We start from the raw sequence: 16,622 nt of genomic DNA, 5'->3' as shown, positions 1-16,622 counted from the left end.
TGCACCTGCAGCCATCTTGTGCCGATGGAGGGGGCCGGCCGTTAGGAAGCAGTTCTCTTGCCAGCTCCACCTCTGCTCCACGGATGGTTACATGCGATCTCGTAATTTGCTTGCCTCGAATCGTCCCATGCTGGATGGACAATTTTATTTGCTGTCGATGGATGCACCACCCTCCTGATCCAGATGGAAGGGTCAGACGTAACCATCTGCAGGTTGCTGGACAGTAACTATAGCAGTTCTGAAGAATCTGCGCATGTAAAAGAGATTAATTTATTTTGTTTAATGTTCGGAAAGACTAGTTTGGATCAAGTATTTAGGATAACAAGTCATAAATTCTTATCTTCAGCAATCCCCATCCAAAGACTCCCCCAGCCTTGACTATTAGCCCCCAGGTTTTTTTCTTTCTTTCTGAATGGCTGGAGCAGTCTCCCTGTTCGATCCTCCGGGACTGGATCCCACTACGGAAAGATGCCTTTGTTGCTGTCAAGAATCGTCCGATCGTGATCGAGATGATGATCGGACGGCTATTACTGGTCATCCTCACGTGAGGTACATGCAGTGACAGAAAACCTTCTTGTAGGCACCATTGCTAATTTGCTATAGCCATTATATTTTTCTCTGGACAGAGATCTATTCTAGCCGCATCATGAATTAGTTGTTAAATCTCCAGCCGATGAATGTCCCAATTAAGTTGAGCTGTCTTTACGATGTCCATCGTCACCTAAATCGCACTTGTCAGATAAGATCCCAACCCTTAATAAGCCCCCCACACCACTTGCTTAATTGCTGCTCCGTGAAGCAAATTAAACCCCACCTGCTAATCAACCAGCTCACCGTGAGCCCATGCATGGCATGGCTGATGGCACCCCGGCCGCCATCTCTCTTCCACCTCACTCCTCGGCCTCCTTATAACCCGGCCCTCGCCTCCTCCATTGCACTACGCACCAAGAACTGAACCGGCGGCACAAGCTAGCTAGCTAGGTAGCAACAATGCAGATGCTGCTAATACCCATGGCGCCGCAAGTCGCAGCCTTCGCCGTTGCCGCCCTCCTCCTGTCCGCCGCACCGTTGGCGCACGGCCAGGCTGCGTCAGCGCCGGCCCCGGCTCCGGCGGCCCCGAAGACCATCACGGCGGTGCTGACCAAGGCCGGGCAGTTCACCAAGTTCCTCCAGCTGCTGCAGTCCACGCAGGAGGCGGACCAGATCACCAACCAGCTCAAGGGCAAGAAGTCCAACGGCGGGCTCACCGTCTTCGCGCCGCCGGACAACGCCTTCTCCGCGCTCCCCGCCGGCACGCTCAACGCGCTCTCCGACCAGCAGAAGACGTCGCTGGTGCAGTTCCACGTCGTCGCGCAGCTGCTGCCCATGGCGCAGCTCGACACCGTCAGCAACCCGCTGCGCACGCAGGCCGGCGACACCGGCCGGGGCAAGTACCCACTGAACATCACGTCGGACGGGGCGCAGCAGGTCAACATTTCCACCGGGGTGGTCAACGCCACGGTGGACAGCACGCTCTACTCCGGGGACAGGCTGGTCGTGTACCAGGTCAATAAGGTGCTGCTGCCGTGGGCGCTCTACGGGCCGCCCGTGCCCGCGCCGGCGCCGTCCCCGGCGGACCGCAAGAAGAAGAAGGCCGGGGTGGCGGCGGAGGCGGACGCGCCAGTGGCTGAGACTGCGGCGGGGACGACGGCGTCGGAGGCCGGAGAGGGGATGCGGGCCGGAGGGGCCCTCGTGGCGGCCGTCGTCGTGGCAGCTATGTGCTGGGGCATGTGACAACAATAAGAATGCTCGTGAGGATCGACGGGGTGTGATTTCTTCTATTTGGGATGTATTCTAATTCTTTTCTTGTTTTTCCATTAATTTCCTTTGTTGATTCTTATTTTGTATGTGGGTGAATTTTGTAGCGTTTTGTAACGTTTTCTGTTGTAATTTCAATTTGTACATGATACGAGTGCATATGTGTTGTTTCACTGTTATCAGTGTTATTTATTTAACCCACCGCTGTGCTAGTTTAAACAAGGCATGTGTAATTGTCTTTTATATATAGTCATCCTTAATGTCTTATGCCTCAGCGATTTAAAAAGTCACATAATTAAATTCGAGAAAACACATAATTTAATAAATCCATCTAACATGTCAGTGGCTCTCAAACCATTAAAGATTGTAGTAAGGCATTATACTAATCTCCACTAGTGGATGATTTTTGTGTTCTTTACTAATAAAGTTTAGTCGTGCAACTCTCTCGTATTTTTTTTCCTAAAAGAAAACCTCTACTTGTTAGATTCCTACTATCTTGGGCATTGGATTGTCTGGTAGTTTTTTGACATTAAAGATGATCAGGGTATCTTATTGTGATAAAGCAATCTCGTCAAATTTGAGGCGGCTTATCAATTGGCTGGTTAGATTTTCAAAGGTATTGAGTGAAATATCCTTGCATCAAATATCTAAGTTGGTAATTTGAACTTTTAGACCATCCAGAGTGAATCGACAAAATCATATAAACCACAGTGGTTATACTTAGCTTAGGAACAACCACAAAATTAGTTTCCAGCACCTCCCTAATTTCTGGCATGCTGAAAATCACCATTCTACTTGACATAAATTTATCTTACAATATAGACTATGGAGTCAATATAAAAAGTTGATCCTCGCAAAAAAAAAGAGGGCCCATAAATATTTAGTTGATGGTTGTGCTTGCACAAAATGCTTCACAAGGAGCAAGATTCACTAAAACCTACACACTATATTCGACTTGTGCGTGTATGGTGCCAACACCACCATGTGGAAAAGAAATAAGGAAATCTATATATTTGACCGCATAATTCCTATTTGTGTTACTATTTGTGTTACCCTAACTTAATTCCAATGAAATTGAACGTCTCCAATAAAATCTGTGTGTTGAATTTGCGTGATCTTATATACTCCCTCCAATAATAAATACATACCATTTTAAATAAAACACTTTCTTCAATACATATCTTTGACCACTATTTTTTATTATAATATATTTATAAAATCCATTAAATTTATGATGTTATGAAAGTATTTTTTAAAATAAATCTACACATATGATTTTAAGATTTTAAAACTAAATATTTTAAAAACTATTATTAGTTAAAGTATTAAAAATTGACCGAAACTTTTTCAAAATGGCATGTACTTATAATATAACTGGAGGGAGTATATTTACAACTAGACAAGGTCCGCTCTTACAAAACCTCACATTTCCGGGGACCCACACGCAAAAGCGCAGGATCTTACACATCTCCCCCTTTTCACTCGTCCTTGTGTACTACTCGTCGCTCGGGAGGCTCCCGGCCGCATCGCGATCACACCTCCTCTCCTCCTCAGCCTCGCCGGAGATCAGACGAGGCGCCGCCGCGATGGACGCCTCCTACCGCCGCGCCGGCGCCGGGGGCGGGTCCACGCCCCGCTCCGTCGAGGACATCTTCAAGGACTTCCGCGCCCGCCGCTCCGCCATCCTCCGCGCCCTCACCCACGGTACGCACCCGCCGGTCCTGCTTCCCGCCTCCACGGCCGCCCCTGAGCCCCGAATCATAAACCTAACCCATCCTCTCGCTTCGCAGACGTCGAGGAGTTCTACGCGCAGTGCGATCCAGGTGGGCCCCCCTCCCTTCCCCGCGCGATCTCTCCACGCTGTGGCCTTCGATTCGATTCGGGTACGAGTTGATGCGGTTTTGGGATTGGTTTTGGGTAGAGAAGGAGAACCTGTGCCTGTACGGGTACTCGAACGAGGCGTGGGAGGTGGCGCTGCCGGCGGAGGAGGTGCCCACGGAGCTGCCGGAGCCGGCGCTCGGGATCAACTTCGCGCGCGACGGGATGAACCGCCGCGACTGGCTCGCGCTCGTCGCCGTCCACTCCGACTCGTGGCTCGTCTCCGTCGCATTCTACTACGCCGCGCGGCTCAACCGCAACGACCGGTACGATCTCCCCCATTTCGCCCCAGTCCGATGCTAGTGTTGCGGTTGCGGTTACTTGTTCTTTGTTAGTGTGCTGTCTATGTTAGTATGTTGATTGAGACATACATGTGCCAGGGCTCTCCCGGGAGCATTCTGTGAGGTGAAGTGGATGTCGGAAGATGCGCATGATATGTTGTGTCCTCTGCATGCATGTGATGTGTGCGTATGTTTGGATTCAACATGTGCATAATTAGTCAATTTCCGATGAAGAAAGCAATCAAGTTTGTTCCCATAACAATAGTTTAAGGTATATTGGTTGTTTGCATTAGAATTGTGTTTGGGTAGCTCCGAAGGTGCATATTTTTGGTCTCCAGCAGTGAATAACTGTTCTTGTTTGTTGCGTAGGTGAATGGATAAAGAGATTAAGGATACAAACTCATCGGTAATAGCTTGATTAAAAAGTGGGAACTTTGATTTGCTTCAATGTAATTGTGGCATAGAATTGCAATCATGGCTAGTGTTTACAGGTGTTCAATTTTTTTCTGCCAAAAGTAGCAATCTAAGGAGTTATACTTGCTTACCTGTGTTCTTCAATTTATTATTTACTATAGCCAAGCGGAGTAAGTTACAGTAATACTCATAAAGTGACATTTTGGTGCAAAGGAGCGTGCATCTGTGTTTATATGTGCTGTAGTTAGCATGATGTGAACTTCTAGAGCTGCATGCGTGTATTAAAGTTTTATTCTTCCCAAAGCTGGTAATATTATCCTAATGAAGAATATTATTGTTTGTTCCTGTGGAAAGCTGAGTGGTGACCCTTCATTGTCATCAGAATATTCATATGTTGCTGAATTACATATGCCTCCTTTTTCAAAGAAACAGATGCTTAAAACATGCTCTGAGTTTTTAAAGTTGATATTATTTTTTAAAATGAATTTATTTCATCGATGTATATAATTTATTGCAGCATAAAGATACGAAATCACCTTGTGAGAAATTTCCAGTTTTTATGATCCTTGAGAGACTTCTTACTCCGATCTCGATCTCAAGATTTTAAGGGATTGAAACTTTTCTTTGATGGTTATGCTTACAAACTTTTTAGATGGGAAAGGCGTGCAAGTGTGTGAATATATGATTTCTTCCGGTTAAGTTTCTTTATATTTACATACCCACCCTCACAACATTTAAGCTCATCATGCCTCCTGCTTTCGTCAATCAGACAGTGTTCACTAAGTAGCTAAGTTCACTCAGGCCTGCAGTACCTTCCATGCATGACTGTCGTTATTGTTGATTTGTTAGGATCAGTTGTTGCCTTGTTGGTCTTCATCGGTGAAGAAAAAGAGCTATGCTGAATAGAAGGAGGGTTTTTCTTTTTGTTTTAAGTGTGTGAAATCTAACTAATATATGCATTTTCCCATACTCAGTAATTACTTCTGCTTTACATTAGTACATTTTTCTCAAATAGGAGTACTGAAGCAAACCCTCCTGATTATTTGTTGCAATGGTACATAATATTTACTAAAAAGAGTTGCATTTGGTAGTTACCTGACACTGTAGTGTAATACTTCTTAGAGTGAACTCATGTAATCCCTACCTTTGTATAAAATCTGATTCCATAGTCTATTTTTTGTAAAGGACATGGATATAGCATGGAATTTGTTTAGACCTTGCGTAGGATAATACAACCTCATGTAGGTTGTTGCAAATAAGTTCGATGTTTTTTATATGTCTCTAAATTTGTTGTGCCATAAATTTCTAAAATAATTAGGTTCTTATACTGTATTTTAGCAGTTTATTGCACAGCTGATTATTTATTCAAATCTGAAAAAGCGATGGTATCTTATATTAGCTATGAGTTGATAACTGTATGAAGTTCATATAGACGAAGCAGCTCATCCTTAGTTCTAGGTTCACTACTTCTATTTTGGTCTTGTATGTGGTGTTAATATTTCTTATATTTGTTTGAAGCAAAATTTCTGCGAGTTATATTTAGTTAACCATTTTCATCATGTACGCGAGCTAGTTTCAGTGAATCTATCTGCCTGATACATTTTACAGCTTTTGGGACAAAGCGGTACTGCAGTACTATCATTAGTAGTATATAGCTCAACTCTGGCGCAACTTCTCCAAATTAAATATATGTTTCAGCTCAACATCAGGATTTTATTTTTTTTATTTTTTGAGCGAGTAGAGTATATTTGGACACTTGCATCGCTTGATTTTATTCTTTTTCGACGATACATGCCTCACTTGAGTAAACTCTGTTCTACATCAAGGATTTTTAACACAGCCAGTAGCTAAGTGAATTTGTATTTCCTTCATACGATTGTGGAGGATGTCATGTGTGAGTATTGAAATTTTGGTCATCAAATAAATCCACTTCTAGTTGTAGGCGGTAGGCCACTGAAAGCGTCCTTGGTATCTGTCAATTGCATTTTTTCTATCCTATAGTTCTTGTTTTGTAACAATAAGTGTGCCATTTTCTTCATAAATATTCCTACAGTTAACTTTGGCTAGTCAATAATACTAACTCCTAAGCTATTAAGCAGCCTTGACTTGAGTAAAAGTGGAGTTGAGCGTTTCATATTCCACTCTAGTCGATTTTAATTGGTTGTAGGAGCAGTAATTGAGTAACCCATGGCTCAAGTATAACTGAAGTTACTGTAGTCTAAGTATCATTGTTAACTAAATAGAGAGAAATACTTGGTCCATTGCCATTAGAGCAGTTGATTTTTTTTTTCTTTTTGCAGCAATGGCTTTGTGTTCCCTCTAATTGCTTTTGCTCTCATCCAACAGGAAGCATTTGTTTGGCATGATGAATGATCTGCCAACCGTTTTTGAAGTTGTCTCTGGCGGTGCGAAACAATCTAGGGAGAGGGACAGATCCGGAACCGATAACAGTGGTAGGAACAAGCTGTCAGTGAAGGTAATAAGAAATCTAAACTATTTTTTACCGCCTCTTCTTTCTTATGTTAAAACAGTTATGTCTCCCCAGCAAACAAGCGAGGCACGTGCAGAAAATAACATCAGGGAGGCCGATGAAGGCTACGACGAAGATGATGACGACCACAGTGAAACCTTATGCGGGACATGTGGCGGAATATATAGCGCGGATGAGTTCTGGATCGGGTGCGATGTGTGCGAGAAGTGGTACCACGGCAAGTGCGTGAAGATAACCCCTGCGAAGGCGGATAGCATAAAGCAGTACAAGTGCCCCAGCTGCAGCTCCAAGAGACCTAGGCAGTAGTAGCACCGGAGGACCGTGCCGGTGCCATGGATGAACAATCTGAAGCAGCGGGAGTTGAGACTCCTTGTGCAAGGTTCAATACCATCTTGCGATGCTTACTGTATCTTTCGATTTTAGCTTACCTATATGACAATGATGATGCTAATGTGAGGAAATATCACACATATTCATAGCGTTTTGGTTTCTCCATGCCCTGAACAGAGTTAAGGTAGCCTGTATGTTCCCGGGGAAAAGTATCACGGGCAATGTGGGAGCCCTTGTAATGTTGCCAGGTGAATTGAGCAGCTTATGCGACAATAATCCGAGAGGTTTATGTTAATATTTTAGTCAAGTCTGATGTTCTGTGGCATGAGTCATGAGATTGAGATTACAGTGACCTGCCTCCTAGTATGTCATCGGCCAATCGAGAGCATGCTTCAAAAACAAAACATACAGGTACACCCTTCAAAAAGAAACACATGTAGGATTTTGCCAGCAATTTGCTGGATGTTTTGTGCCCAGAATTTAGAGGGATGTTGAACCGTCAGTTGGCATCTCTCCGTTTCGCAATGCAACCTTTAGGTTCTATCACCAAACAAAGCTTAGGGTTGGCCACACAAGTTTCGGAGATACTGTGCTCGAGGGAGATTATTGGGTAGGGCACGAACTATGCAGCAACCCTGAATACACCTACCTGATCCTCAACCCAAGCCAGCTGGGTTGCAAAACTGGGAATATCCAAGCGTCTGTTTGGAACGCAGGACCTTTATATGACCTAATCGATTCAATTCCTCTAGTTTTCCTTCGGAATTTCTTTGTTTCGACTCTTAGACCGCAACACAATCCTGAATCTACTCCACGTTAGCCGCCGAACCCACCACCAGAACCGAAAACACCATAGCTAGGTTGTTAGTACCGGGATCCTAGGTAGGATCGTTTTTTCGCTTGATAGGATTCGATAGTAGAATTGGATCGTAGAATCATAATTTTATCGTATTTTGGAAAATACATATATTTAATATAAGAATTAAAATATGTTATAAGAAAATGATATCGATAGTGTTAATTTTGACAAATTTAATTAATTTTTGTAAATTTGAGTACACTTGTTCACATCAATTTCAATACTTATTTTTTAAAAACATTATTTAACCATAATTAAATCATTTAACCAATAAGCACAAGTGTTCCCTAGTTTTAGACGTTGACAACAAGATTGTCAACATCAGGATCCCACGCTTGATCCTCCTGATCCTACGTCATCCCTACACGACTCTACTTGGTGATATGAATAGGATCGTGATACTCCAAAATAAAAATCCACAAACCAATACGGATATTCAAGGATTGTAAGATTCTAAGGTACGAATCAGGATCCTAACAACTTTGCACCAGAGTAACAAAAAGCACTTGGTATACGGCATCAACTGGAGCTCCCACCAGACAAGAGACGAAATGCACAGTACATGACACAAGGCACCAATAATATCTTTACTTTGCAAGCATATTTTGCTACAATCTTTCGCTTCTGTATTCGAATAAGGGGCAGTTGAATTGAGCGTGTTAGCTGCGTCAACTAGGTTACAAGACCAAAACTGCAACCATGATGAATAGGGGTTCGTATGAAAACTGATGTCGAAAATGTAAATCAAACACGGGGAGATCACAGCTTGTAAATTGGCGTTATCCCGAGCAGCTGGAAGCACTGTCGCATGACAACAGCAGTCGCTTGGCAAAGCAGCAGCCGGCTGGTCTCCTCCGGTGACCCGACCACCTGTTGGGTTCAGTGTAAAGTGAGACGGTGGTTAAAAAACATCAGATTTTCAGTGGAGTATTACTATAACTGTATGAAAATAAATGAGATTTTTTTTAATGTGAGAGCTGTTGCCAATCTAAAATACGAGAGAAACAACGTAAGACTCATTTAGAAGGGGGAAGCAACTGGAAAGAAATATACCTGACAGTTGGTATAGAATTTTGTGAACATTTCGGATAGATTGTACAAGTATTCACACAGAACATTTGGAAGGAGATTGGTGCACGCTTCTTCAACAACCTGCGACAGACAGATTACAGTGTGATCAATACAGGAAGGGGCGGGGGAAGGGGCGGAGGGGAATGAGGTTATTTGTTCCACCAACGTGTGAATCATTGCTGCATTCATGAGTCATGACATCTGCAGAAACATCTAGACAAAACCAAGATTCTACAGTGCATGACTAGAATCTTTTGCAATTTGTTAAGAAAACTCTGTACATTTTATTAGCAGGTTTTCTAGACATTTCAGTTAAGTTGGATTCCACCTAAAACTGAATGGAAAAACATTCTTAAGAGTATCCACCTTTGTTGTGGACAAGGAAAAAATACAGCTATAGATCCTAGCAAACCCAAAATGCATTCTAATTACCATGCCCGCTCTCTGATCAAAACTAGAAGTGTCAAAGCCATAACTGATAGCTCATCACTAATGTTGGGTTCTTGACTACCTGAACCTTATGAACTAAAATTTACTAATAGTGAGGAAAAATACCTCCGCAAACCGGATAAGATACAGTCCCAATACACGCTCATCTGGATGGTCAAGAGAAATGGCCCCACTCTGGGAAGAAAACAGTAAGACAGAAATTTTCAGCTCATTACTGAGCCAAGAGAACTGATCTTAAACCTTCACCAGCAGATTCAGCACACAAGTAAAACACAAGGCTTACCATTTTCAGTTCTTCCACATCCTTGTTGGATTTTCGGATGATAGAACAAATGCGAGCATGAGCATACTGAAGGTACACAGCAGTATTTCCCTGTTCATGAAGACAATGAATATGTTGTGACAAACTGACAGTTAGCACAAAGATGAATTGAGTTCAAAAGATGCACAAAGCAAAGATTAAATGAAACACAAAGAAGACTTCAAAAAATGTTTGAGTATAATATGTTTTCACACAAAAGAATGGTCATACCAAATAGTAAAATATTATGTGTGTGTGTGTGTACAGTGAAGACTAGATAAAACATCAAGGTACCAAGACTAAAATATACATTGCCCAGCATATGGATACTGGAGTCCGATTATACCTTATCACTTAGCATCTGTTCAAAACTAAATGTGTAATTTGTCAGCCGATTGTTCTTCAAATCCGCATACCTGTAGTGAAGTTGTCGAAAAACATGAGAAAACTAGTTGGATTAGCATTAAAAAACTAAGTTATTCATATTTCAATTAAACCCGTGTATCTAGCTGAAAGTGGAAATTTTGGTACATACTTCACAGCGCCATATCCAACTGCCTCTGAAGTTTTCTCTAGTTCCTCGTCAGTCCACTCAACAATTTTACCTGAATAAAATCATGATCATATTTACCTGAAGGATAATTAAAGAAGGCAAAGTTCCAAAATATTTACAATTTACCATTTTCGGTAAGGCGCTGAAGTAGTTCAGATTTACTCCGAGATTTAGCCTCATCAAGTAGCTCTACCAATCGAACAACTTCAGTACTGCGAGTGCGGAAGCGCTTGCCATCTGACCCAAGAACAAGACCAAATCCAACATGACTCGTTTTTGGAAACTTCTTGTCTTTTGGATCTGGAAGCCAGCCAGCCATCCTAGCAGCCTATGATAGAGAACAAAGGATCCAGTAAAAGCACTGCAAGGGGAACACCTCATTAAGTGCTTAGATTACAGTATCATGTTACTCTGCACTTACACTGAAAAACATGTCAAAGTGTTGCTGCTGACCAACATCTGTGACATAGATAATCCACTCAGCCTTTTCAACATTGAGCCGATACCTCCATAAAAGCACAGACAAAAAAAGATTCAAAAAAATCTATCGCTGTTAAAAATATAGAACGTGTCAACTGTACGAAAATACTTCAGTTTGCTCCTTAGAAAACAGCTTAACGTGCCCTCAGAAAGTGAAAGGTATAATGTAGTAACTACCAAAGAGCAGCTAAGTCTGTTGAGGCATAGTTGAAGCCGCCATCTCTTTTAACCACTATCAAAGGGATTTGATGACCTTCAATGAATATAACTCGAGCACCCTCACTCTCCTTGATCAAGCCTTTGTTATTCAATTCCTCCAAAACTTGTGGAATATAAGGATTATAGAAACTCTCCCCCTGAAAGCTGACCATTGATTAGCATACTTCTCAACATGTCAAAACATAAATCAATGGATTCGTCGGCTGCTCCAGGGAGGAGGCAGACAACATGAACATAAGCATATAACAATACCAGTAAACCAAAATTTGATTGGACACAAGGAGATACATATGCTTTGGTTAATATGCAAATGGACATGTATGTGCTAGTGGATCAATTCAACAAACTAGAAATTAATGCAACAAATATTGCGGACATTTTAATTTCAGGAGGTGCATATGGCAAGCAAGGGATGTTGAGGACAATGATAGAAACCGAAATGTTGATGTTCACCTAAAGCCCAATGAATTCATACAGAGATTTCAGCTTGCAACTAAATTTCATTGATGAGCAACCTTTTGAAATAGGGATAAAAAGTCGAAATATAGAAAGAACTACCTTTTCTTCAAGCTCCACATTTAGGCGCTTGTAGACCAAGTCAAATTCACTTCGGCTGACTTCACAAATCTTTTTCCATGCATCTCTGTATTTCTCCTCCCCGCCCTACAGTTCATATACTGCTTGGATGAGATATTGCCTCGATCTTCCCAGACTTGGCATCTAAAAGATCCACCACTCACCTGTAGCCGAACGACTGCTTGTTGAGCCCTATCTTTAAAGTTTGGATCATTATCGAATTTATGCTTGGATGCTTTATAGAAAATCTGCAGCCCATAAAGAAATAGAACATGATCAAACAAACAAATTAAGTCGAGCACACTACTTTGCAGCTTTGGCGAGATAGGCAAATCAAAAAAATTAAGTTCAAATGGCAGCAACAACAAGAACCATTGACATATGGCAAAAGCGCAAATGCATGTGTGCACACCTTTATGGTTATTTCCTCCTACATATTAGCCAAACGATACCAAAATCCATATTTTTCTTCTGAGCAAACCTTTCAAGGGCTACACTAAATTAAAATTCGGATTTGTACTTTCATGGACTATGAAGAAGGTAAACGGGCAACCACCGAATTGGGAACAAGAAAGTACCAACTAAAAGCAAAATCCAATCTGCATGACCTCACGAACGATACCCAAGCTAAAGAGATGAAAGGCAATGAAATGGATTTTAGCATGCTGAGACCATAACATCCCATGCTTCGCTAATTTATCCAAATGTTATTGAACTTGGATAAGGCATAAACAACTAGAGTGGTAATACTGTGCACAGATCAAGCAGTTAAAGATACTGGATAAATGATACAACTGCTCCTATGAGTGCTACCACAAACAATATAAATAATTCAATGACAACTGTTTTACCACAAAAATCACCATGAAACTCATACTCACTCCAGATAAAATGAAAAGGTGACACCCTAGAATGCATGCAGTCAAACCATATAAACTTTGATGAATATTCCATGAAAAGATACTTTCATCATATTAATTGTAACCCTTTACTCATATATGATAATAAAAAAAATAGTGGCCAAATCGGCATCATATTTGACTTTGAAAGGTCAGATATTTTTTCCTTTTTCCTTGACTGGAAGTAGCATTTCAGTATTATCCCAAGCATATAGATTTTTACATTGACATCTAATACCAAATATTTTCATGGTAATATGCTTGGTTGAGCATGTCATACTTGTACCCACGGGTTTGCATGCTTTTTAAGCCAAAGGGCTAGGTGACATATACTAGGATGATTGCATCAAACAATAACTTACCTGAAGGTCGCCAATGGCCTGGCTACCTATTTCCTGCCAATTTGGAAACTTCTCAAACAGATATTCTATGAGCATCCCAAACTGCATAAACAAACAGTACAATGGTTTAGTTTCTGTGCACAGCAGTAGATGGACTCAATTTTAAAGGCCCACATAAGATGATAAGATCAGAAATTCTTTTAGTTAGTACAATATAAGCAGTGGATATTTATGCTAATATACGATACTAAGGCACAAATTTCTCCAGCACTGCAAAAAAAATCATTTGATTTAGTGTGACTTCACTTCTTACTAGAAAAAAATTTATAGAAAGGAAAGCCTATATATCAGAAGTACAAAATAACAATTACAAGAATATAAAAAGGCAGTCAAAAAGCTACAGAAAAACACAATGACTTGCATGGGAAAATCGAATAAAATTGAAAGGTGGAAACAAGCTCCGGCGTACCAGAGCACCAAAAACAGTGCATACTGCAGCAAACGATGAAGAGAATCAAAAGGTACATAACTTATATAAAATAACACCAGCAGAACCAGTTAGATATTGGGGACACAATGAACAGCAGCAACCAAACATTTTGGGACATAAGACATACGAAAATTGAAGGTTACGAAAGCGGGCATACAAAGGGTAACCCCGCAGAGAGAGAGAGAGAGAGAGAGAGAGAGAGAGAGAGAGAGAGAGAGAGAATGTTAATTGGTATGCAAAACCACATATTCTAAGAACAAAACAGAATCAACAAATTCAAGCATTGTAGGTTGTTACAACATTTTTCACCAAAAGCAAGTACTATAGTAGTAGTTAAAGGCAACAGAATCAACCGTATGTACATAATAGTATTTTCTCCCCGAAAGCAGATATTAAAGCAGTTAAAGTTCATAGTACAAGACCTGTTACCTGTGTACCCCAATCTCCCACATGATTTCGTCGAAGAACATCAATATTTGAGAACTCAAACATGCGTGCTAAGGTATCTCCAATAATTGTTGACCTCAAATGTCCAACATGCATTTCCTTTGCGATATTGGGCGAAGAAAAATCAAGCACTGCCCTCTTTACTGGAAGAATTGGTGCCCAAGTGTTGATGCCGTTCACAAGCATGTCTTGTATTCTCTGCAGTGATGTAGTTGATTGACACTTGGCAGGAATAAATTGTAGCACTGGTAATGCGAGCATAGTTTACATATAGAACCTCTCAATCAGACCTTTGCAACCCAGCGGTTCGATAAGACAATATTCACAAAGCCAGGTCCAGCAACAGAAGTGGACTCAATAATATCAGAGGACGGCAAATTCTTGGCAATGGCCTGGAAAAATGCCAAGAGAACAGTATGTTATGGGTGTAAGAGAGCTTGAGCATGCATCAAAAAGTGAAGTGAATGAGCAAGTCCTATGGAAGAGTTCTTCTACTATAATTCTGCAAAGAGCAAAGCCATTTCGAAAGAAACAAAAAAAAGGATGGACAAACAAACACATACCTGTCCAACTGCATTCGGGTTTTTGAAACTTGTCCCAGATCCTTTAATCCTCGACCATAATCCCATAGCATTGTTGCTGCACATGGTTTAGGAAGAATCACTAGATGAGCGCATGGAAGGAACTCAATAAAAGGAGTGACAGACACTCAGATTGTCAATGAAATGCATGCAGCGGGCAAGGCAACAGGCCAACAAGGTACCACTGGTAGTCGCCAAACTTTGCTGTGCATACTTCAACCATCGGTTCTACATCCACTTCAGACACTGTCGTGCGGAGGGACGAAATGACCAACTTGGAGAGCTGTTGCTTGACACTGCCAGCACCCTGCGCGTCCAAGCAACACGTTTGCAGCCGTTTCCATCTCAATCAAGTAGGAAAAGCAGAAAATGCACGCAGCGTAATCATCCCCGGAACCAGCAACCAGACACTCACCACCGTAGCTTCCTGCGACTGGGAGGGAACCGATGTCGAGGTCTCGTCTCCCATGGTGGTCGCACTGCAGGCGCTCCTCAGTAGCCTCGCGGAAGAAGCCGCTCTACAGTGACCTAGCTAGGTGGATAGCAGCATAATGAGAAAACTAGTCCAAATTAAACAACAAAAGACACGTTTCGGATTTAATTTAAAGGCGTGAGGAGCGCAAAGTTCCTGATGGAGAGCCCCAACTCCACAGCTCTAGTCTAAACCTAGCATGCTCCATTAATCTACAAGCAACATGGGTGGTCATAAACCCCCACTTTTTTGAACAGAAAATTTCACAAATATTCTCAAGCCACGCCCAACTCCAAGCTGAAGCGAACGGACTAGAGCGCGAGCCCCAATTCACCGAGACTAAAGCATGCAAACATTCAGGCCCAGAGCCTGCCTAGAAATCCGCTGCAAACCCAGGGTTCGTCCCAAATCCCACCCAACATTAGCTGGCCCTAACCCAAAACCGCGGCACACCAAAACAAACCCTAAAATCCCCCGTTTCCCCGCGGTAAAAGTGGGCGGAGAAAAAAAAACCGAGGGCTCACCGGAGCGCGGGGCAAGCGGGAGCCGGAGACGGAGGCGCGCGGGGATAGGCGCCGCCACTGCAGTTGCTGCTGCCGCGAGAGCTCGCATCCTCGCGGTCGCCTCGGCCCGTCAGTTAAATACTCTCACGCGTGCGAGGCGAGGCGAGGATTTTTGCCTTGCTTTTTTCCTTATTGGATTGGGCCGGGCTCCGCTCGACCGTCGATTCCAACCGCATCGTGCGGCCGTGGATTGAGCCGCTGGGTTAGGTGGGCCCAAGTTGACAAACTGCGTTCGGATGGGAAATTAGCGCCCAAGTTTTCTGAAATGGGCTTAATTAGCGCCCAAGATTGCATCTCCAAGCTCTCGAGGCCACGCCACCGCACGCCAAACACGTGCGCCATTTGCGCCCACACGCACACGCGCGTCAAATCCCACCATTAGACCATTCCAACTATACTTTCTTTCACAAGTCTAGTTTTCTTCCCGAAGATTTTAGTTGAGTATTGTTTACGGTTTTTTTAGAAGAGATTCCGTCTTTCTTCTCTTAATAAATTCTTTTAAAAAATATTAAATTAAGAGAAAATAAAAAATATATGAATAAGAAAGAAAACCAGAAAGAAAGAATATGATTAGACATGAGTCACCACATAAGTCAAGATTATCTCCCGACCCGGATCCCAACCGTCCAAACGCAATGGGCCCAGTTGGCCGTCGTATAAACCCCGATGCGCGGCGGCGTACGTCTCCCTCTCCCATTGTCCGTCGCATCATCGCTGGCTAGGGTTCCCTTGACCCCGCCGCTCGCGCTTGTAGGGTTCCTGTGTTGACCCTTGGTTGGTCGGTTCTCCCGCCGCTCGATTCTTCGCGCCTAGTAACCCTTCACGGGGAGCCGAGTCACCGCGTGGGTTCTTCTTGCTTTTCCATTTTCCGCTTGTTGCCCGTTCATTGGGTCGTTCTCGTAATCCTTGTGGTCCTAGTGGGCGCGTTAGAATTCGCGGTTTTCCTTGGCTTGATTTTGCTCGTGATCCTTATGCTGCATTTCTTTTCTTTGTTTTTCCTGTCCCAAAATCATGGTAGGATCGACGCAAATTTGTTCCTGTAAGGAGCCAAGAATGCGTAACATGGGACCGTCCTAATTTGTGTTTTGATTGCATTAGAGTTTTTGTGCTGAATTTGGCGAAGGCGTGA

At 42.7% G+C, this 16,622-nt stretch overlaps 3 protein-coding genes across 5 annotated transcripts; 2 read left to right on the top strand and 1 right to left on the bottom strand.

Moving 5' to 3' along the window:
• The first annotated feature begins 455 nt into the window (after positions 1 to 455).
• LOC133884508 (fasciclin-like arabinogalactan protein 11) lies at positions 456 to 1,970 on the top strand. Its single transcript, XM_062323948.1, has one exon. It carries the CDS (start codon positions 991 to 993, stop codon positions 1,771 to 1,773), a length of 783 nt encoding a protein of 260 aa, XP_062179932.1. The 5' UTR covers positions 456 to 990; the 3' UTR covers positions 1,774 to 1,970.
• Positions 1,971 to 3,238: 1,268 nt separating this feature from the next.
• Positions 3,239 to 7,498, top strand: LOC133884901 (PHD finger protein ALFIN-LIKE 1). Of its 2 annotated transcripts, XM_062324493.1 has the most exons (5): positions 3,246 to 3,501; positions 3,588 to 3,620; positions 3,719 to 3,941; positions 6,717 to 6,846; positions 6,916 to 7,498. In XM_062324493.1, exons 1-5 carry the CDS (start codon positions 3,384 to 3,386, stop codon positions 7,165 to 7,167), a joined length of 756 nt encoding a protein of 251 aa, XP_062180477.1. In that variant the 5' UTR covers positions 3,246 to 3,383; the 3' UTR covers positions 7,168 to 7,498. The 2 variants fall into 2 exon arrangements, with proteins under 2 accessions (XP_062180476.1, XP_062180477.1); XM_062324492.1 differs by having other exon boundaries at positions 3,239 to 3,501; positions 6,717 to 7,498.
• Positions 7,499 to 8,613: 1,115 nt separating this feature from the next.
• Positions 8,614 to 15,609, bottom strand: LOC133884467 (arginine--tRNA ligase, chloroplastic/mitochondrial-like). 2 transcript variants are annotated; one of them, XM_062323893.1, is made up of 18 exons: positions 15,455 to 15,609; positions 14,874 to 14,986; positions 14,641 to 14,765; positions 14,441 to 14,516; positions 14,168 to 14,269; positions 13,860 to 14,075; positions 12,962 to 13,042; positions 11,865 to 11,948; positions 11,683 to 11,787; positions 11,083 to 11,261; positions 10,847 to 10,931; positions 10,552 to 10,753; positions 10,408 to 10,477; positions 10,219 to 10,288; positions 9,855 to 9,944; positions 9,677 to 9,745; positions 9,104 to 9,202; positions 8,614 to 8,920 (listed from the first exon to the last, which is right to left on the bottom strand). In XM_062323893.1, the coding sequence occupies exons 1-18, from the start codon at positions 15,540 to 15,542 to the stop codon at positions 8,810 to 8,812; spliced, it is 1,965 nt and encodes a 654-aa protein (XP_062179877.1). In that variant the 5' UTR covers positions 15,543 to 15,609; the 3' UTR covers positions 8,614 to 8,809. The 2 variants fall into 2 exon arrangements, with proteins under 2 accessions (XP_062179877.1, XP_062179878.1); XM_062323894.1 differs by having other exon boundaries at positions 14,874 to 14,990; positions 15,455 to 15,586.
• Between the last annotated feature and the right edge of the window lie 1,013 nt (positions 15,610 to 16,622).

This window comes from Phragmites australis, chromosome 11 (genome assembly GCF_958298935.1).
Source record: "Phragmites australis chromosome 11, lpPhrAust1.1, whole genome shotgun sequence".
Lineage (NCBI taxonomy): Eukaryota > Viridiplantae > Streptophyta > Magnoliopsida > Poales > Poaceae > Phragmites > Phragmites australis.
Note: the sequence above shows the minus strand (reverse complement) of the source record. Positions and strands in the feature narration are given on the sequence as shown.

Excerpts from the sequence above, each read along its gene's own strand:
- LOC133884508 (XM_062323948.1), top strand. The coding sequence starts at position 991 with ATGCAGATGCTGCTAATACCCATGGCGCCGCAAGTCGCAGCCTTCGCC.
- LOC133884901 (XM_062324492.1), top strand. The coding sequence starts at position 3,384 with ATGGACGCCTCCTACCGCCGCGCCGGCGCCGGGGGCGGGTCCACGCCC. Across the intron at positions 3,502-3,587 it reads CCTCCGCGCCCTCACCCACG|ACGTCGAGGAGTTCTACGCG; the intron begins GTACGCACCCGC and ends CTCGCTTCGCAG. Across the intron at positions 3,621-3,718 it reads CTACGCGCAGTGCGATCCAG|AGAAGGAGAACCTGTGCCTG; the intron begins GTGGGCCCCCCT and ends GGTTTTGGGTAG.
- LOC133884467 (XM_062323893.1), bottom strand. The coding sequence starts at position 15,542 with ATGCGAGCTCTCGCGGCAGCAGCAACTGCAGTGGCGGCGCCTATCCCC. Across the intron at positions 14,987-15,454 it reads CCCGCTTGCCCCGCGCTCCG|GTCACTGTAGAGCGGCTTCT; the intron begins GTGAGCCCTCGG and ends CCACCTAGCTAG. Across the intron at positions 9,746-9,854 it reads ATGTGGAAGAACTGAAAATG|AGTGGGGCCATTTCTCTTGA; the intron begins GTAAGCCTTGTG and ends TTTTCTTCCCAG.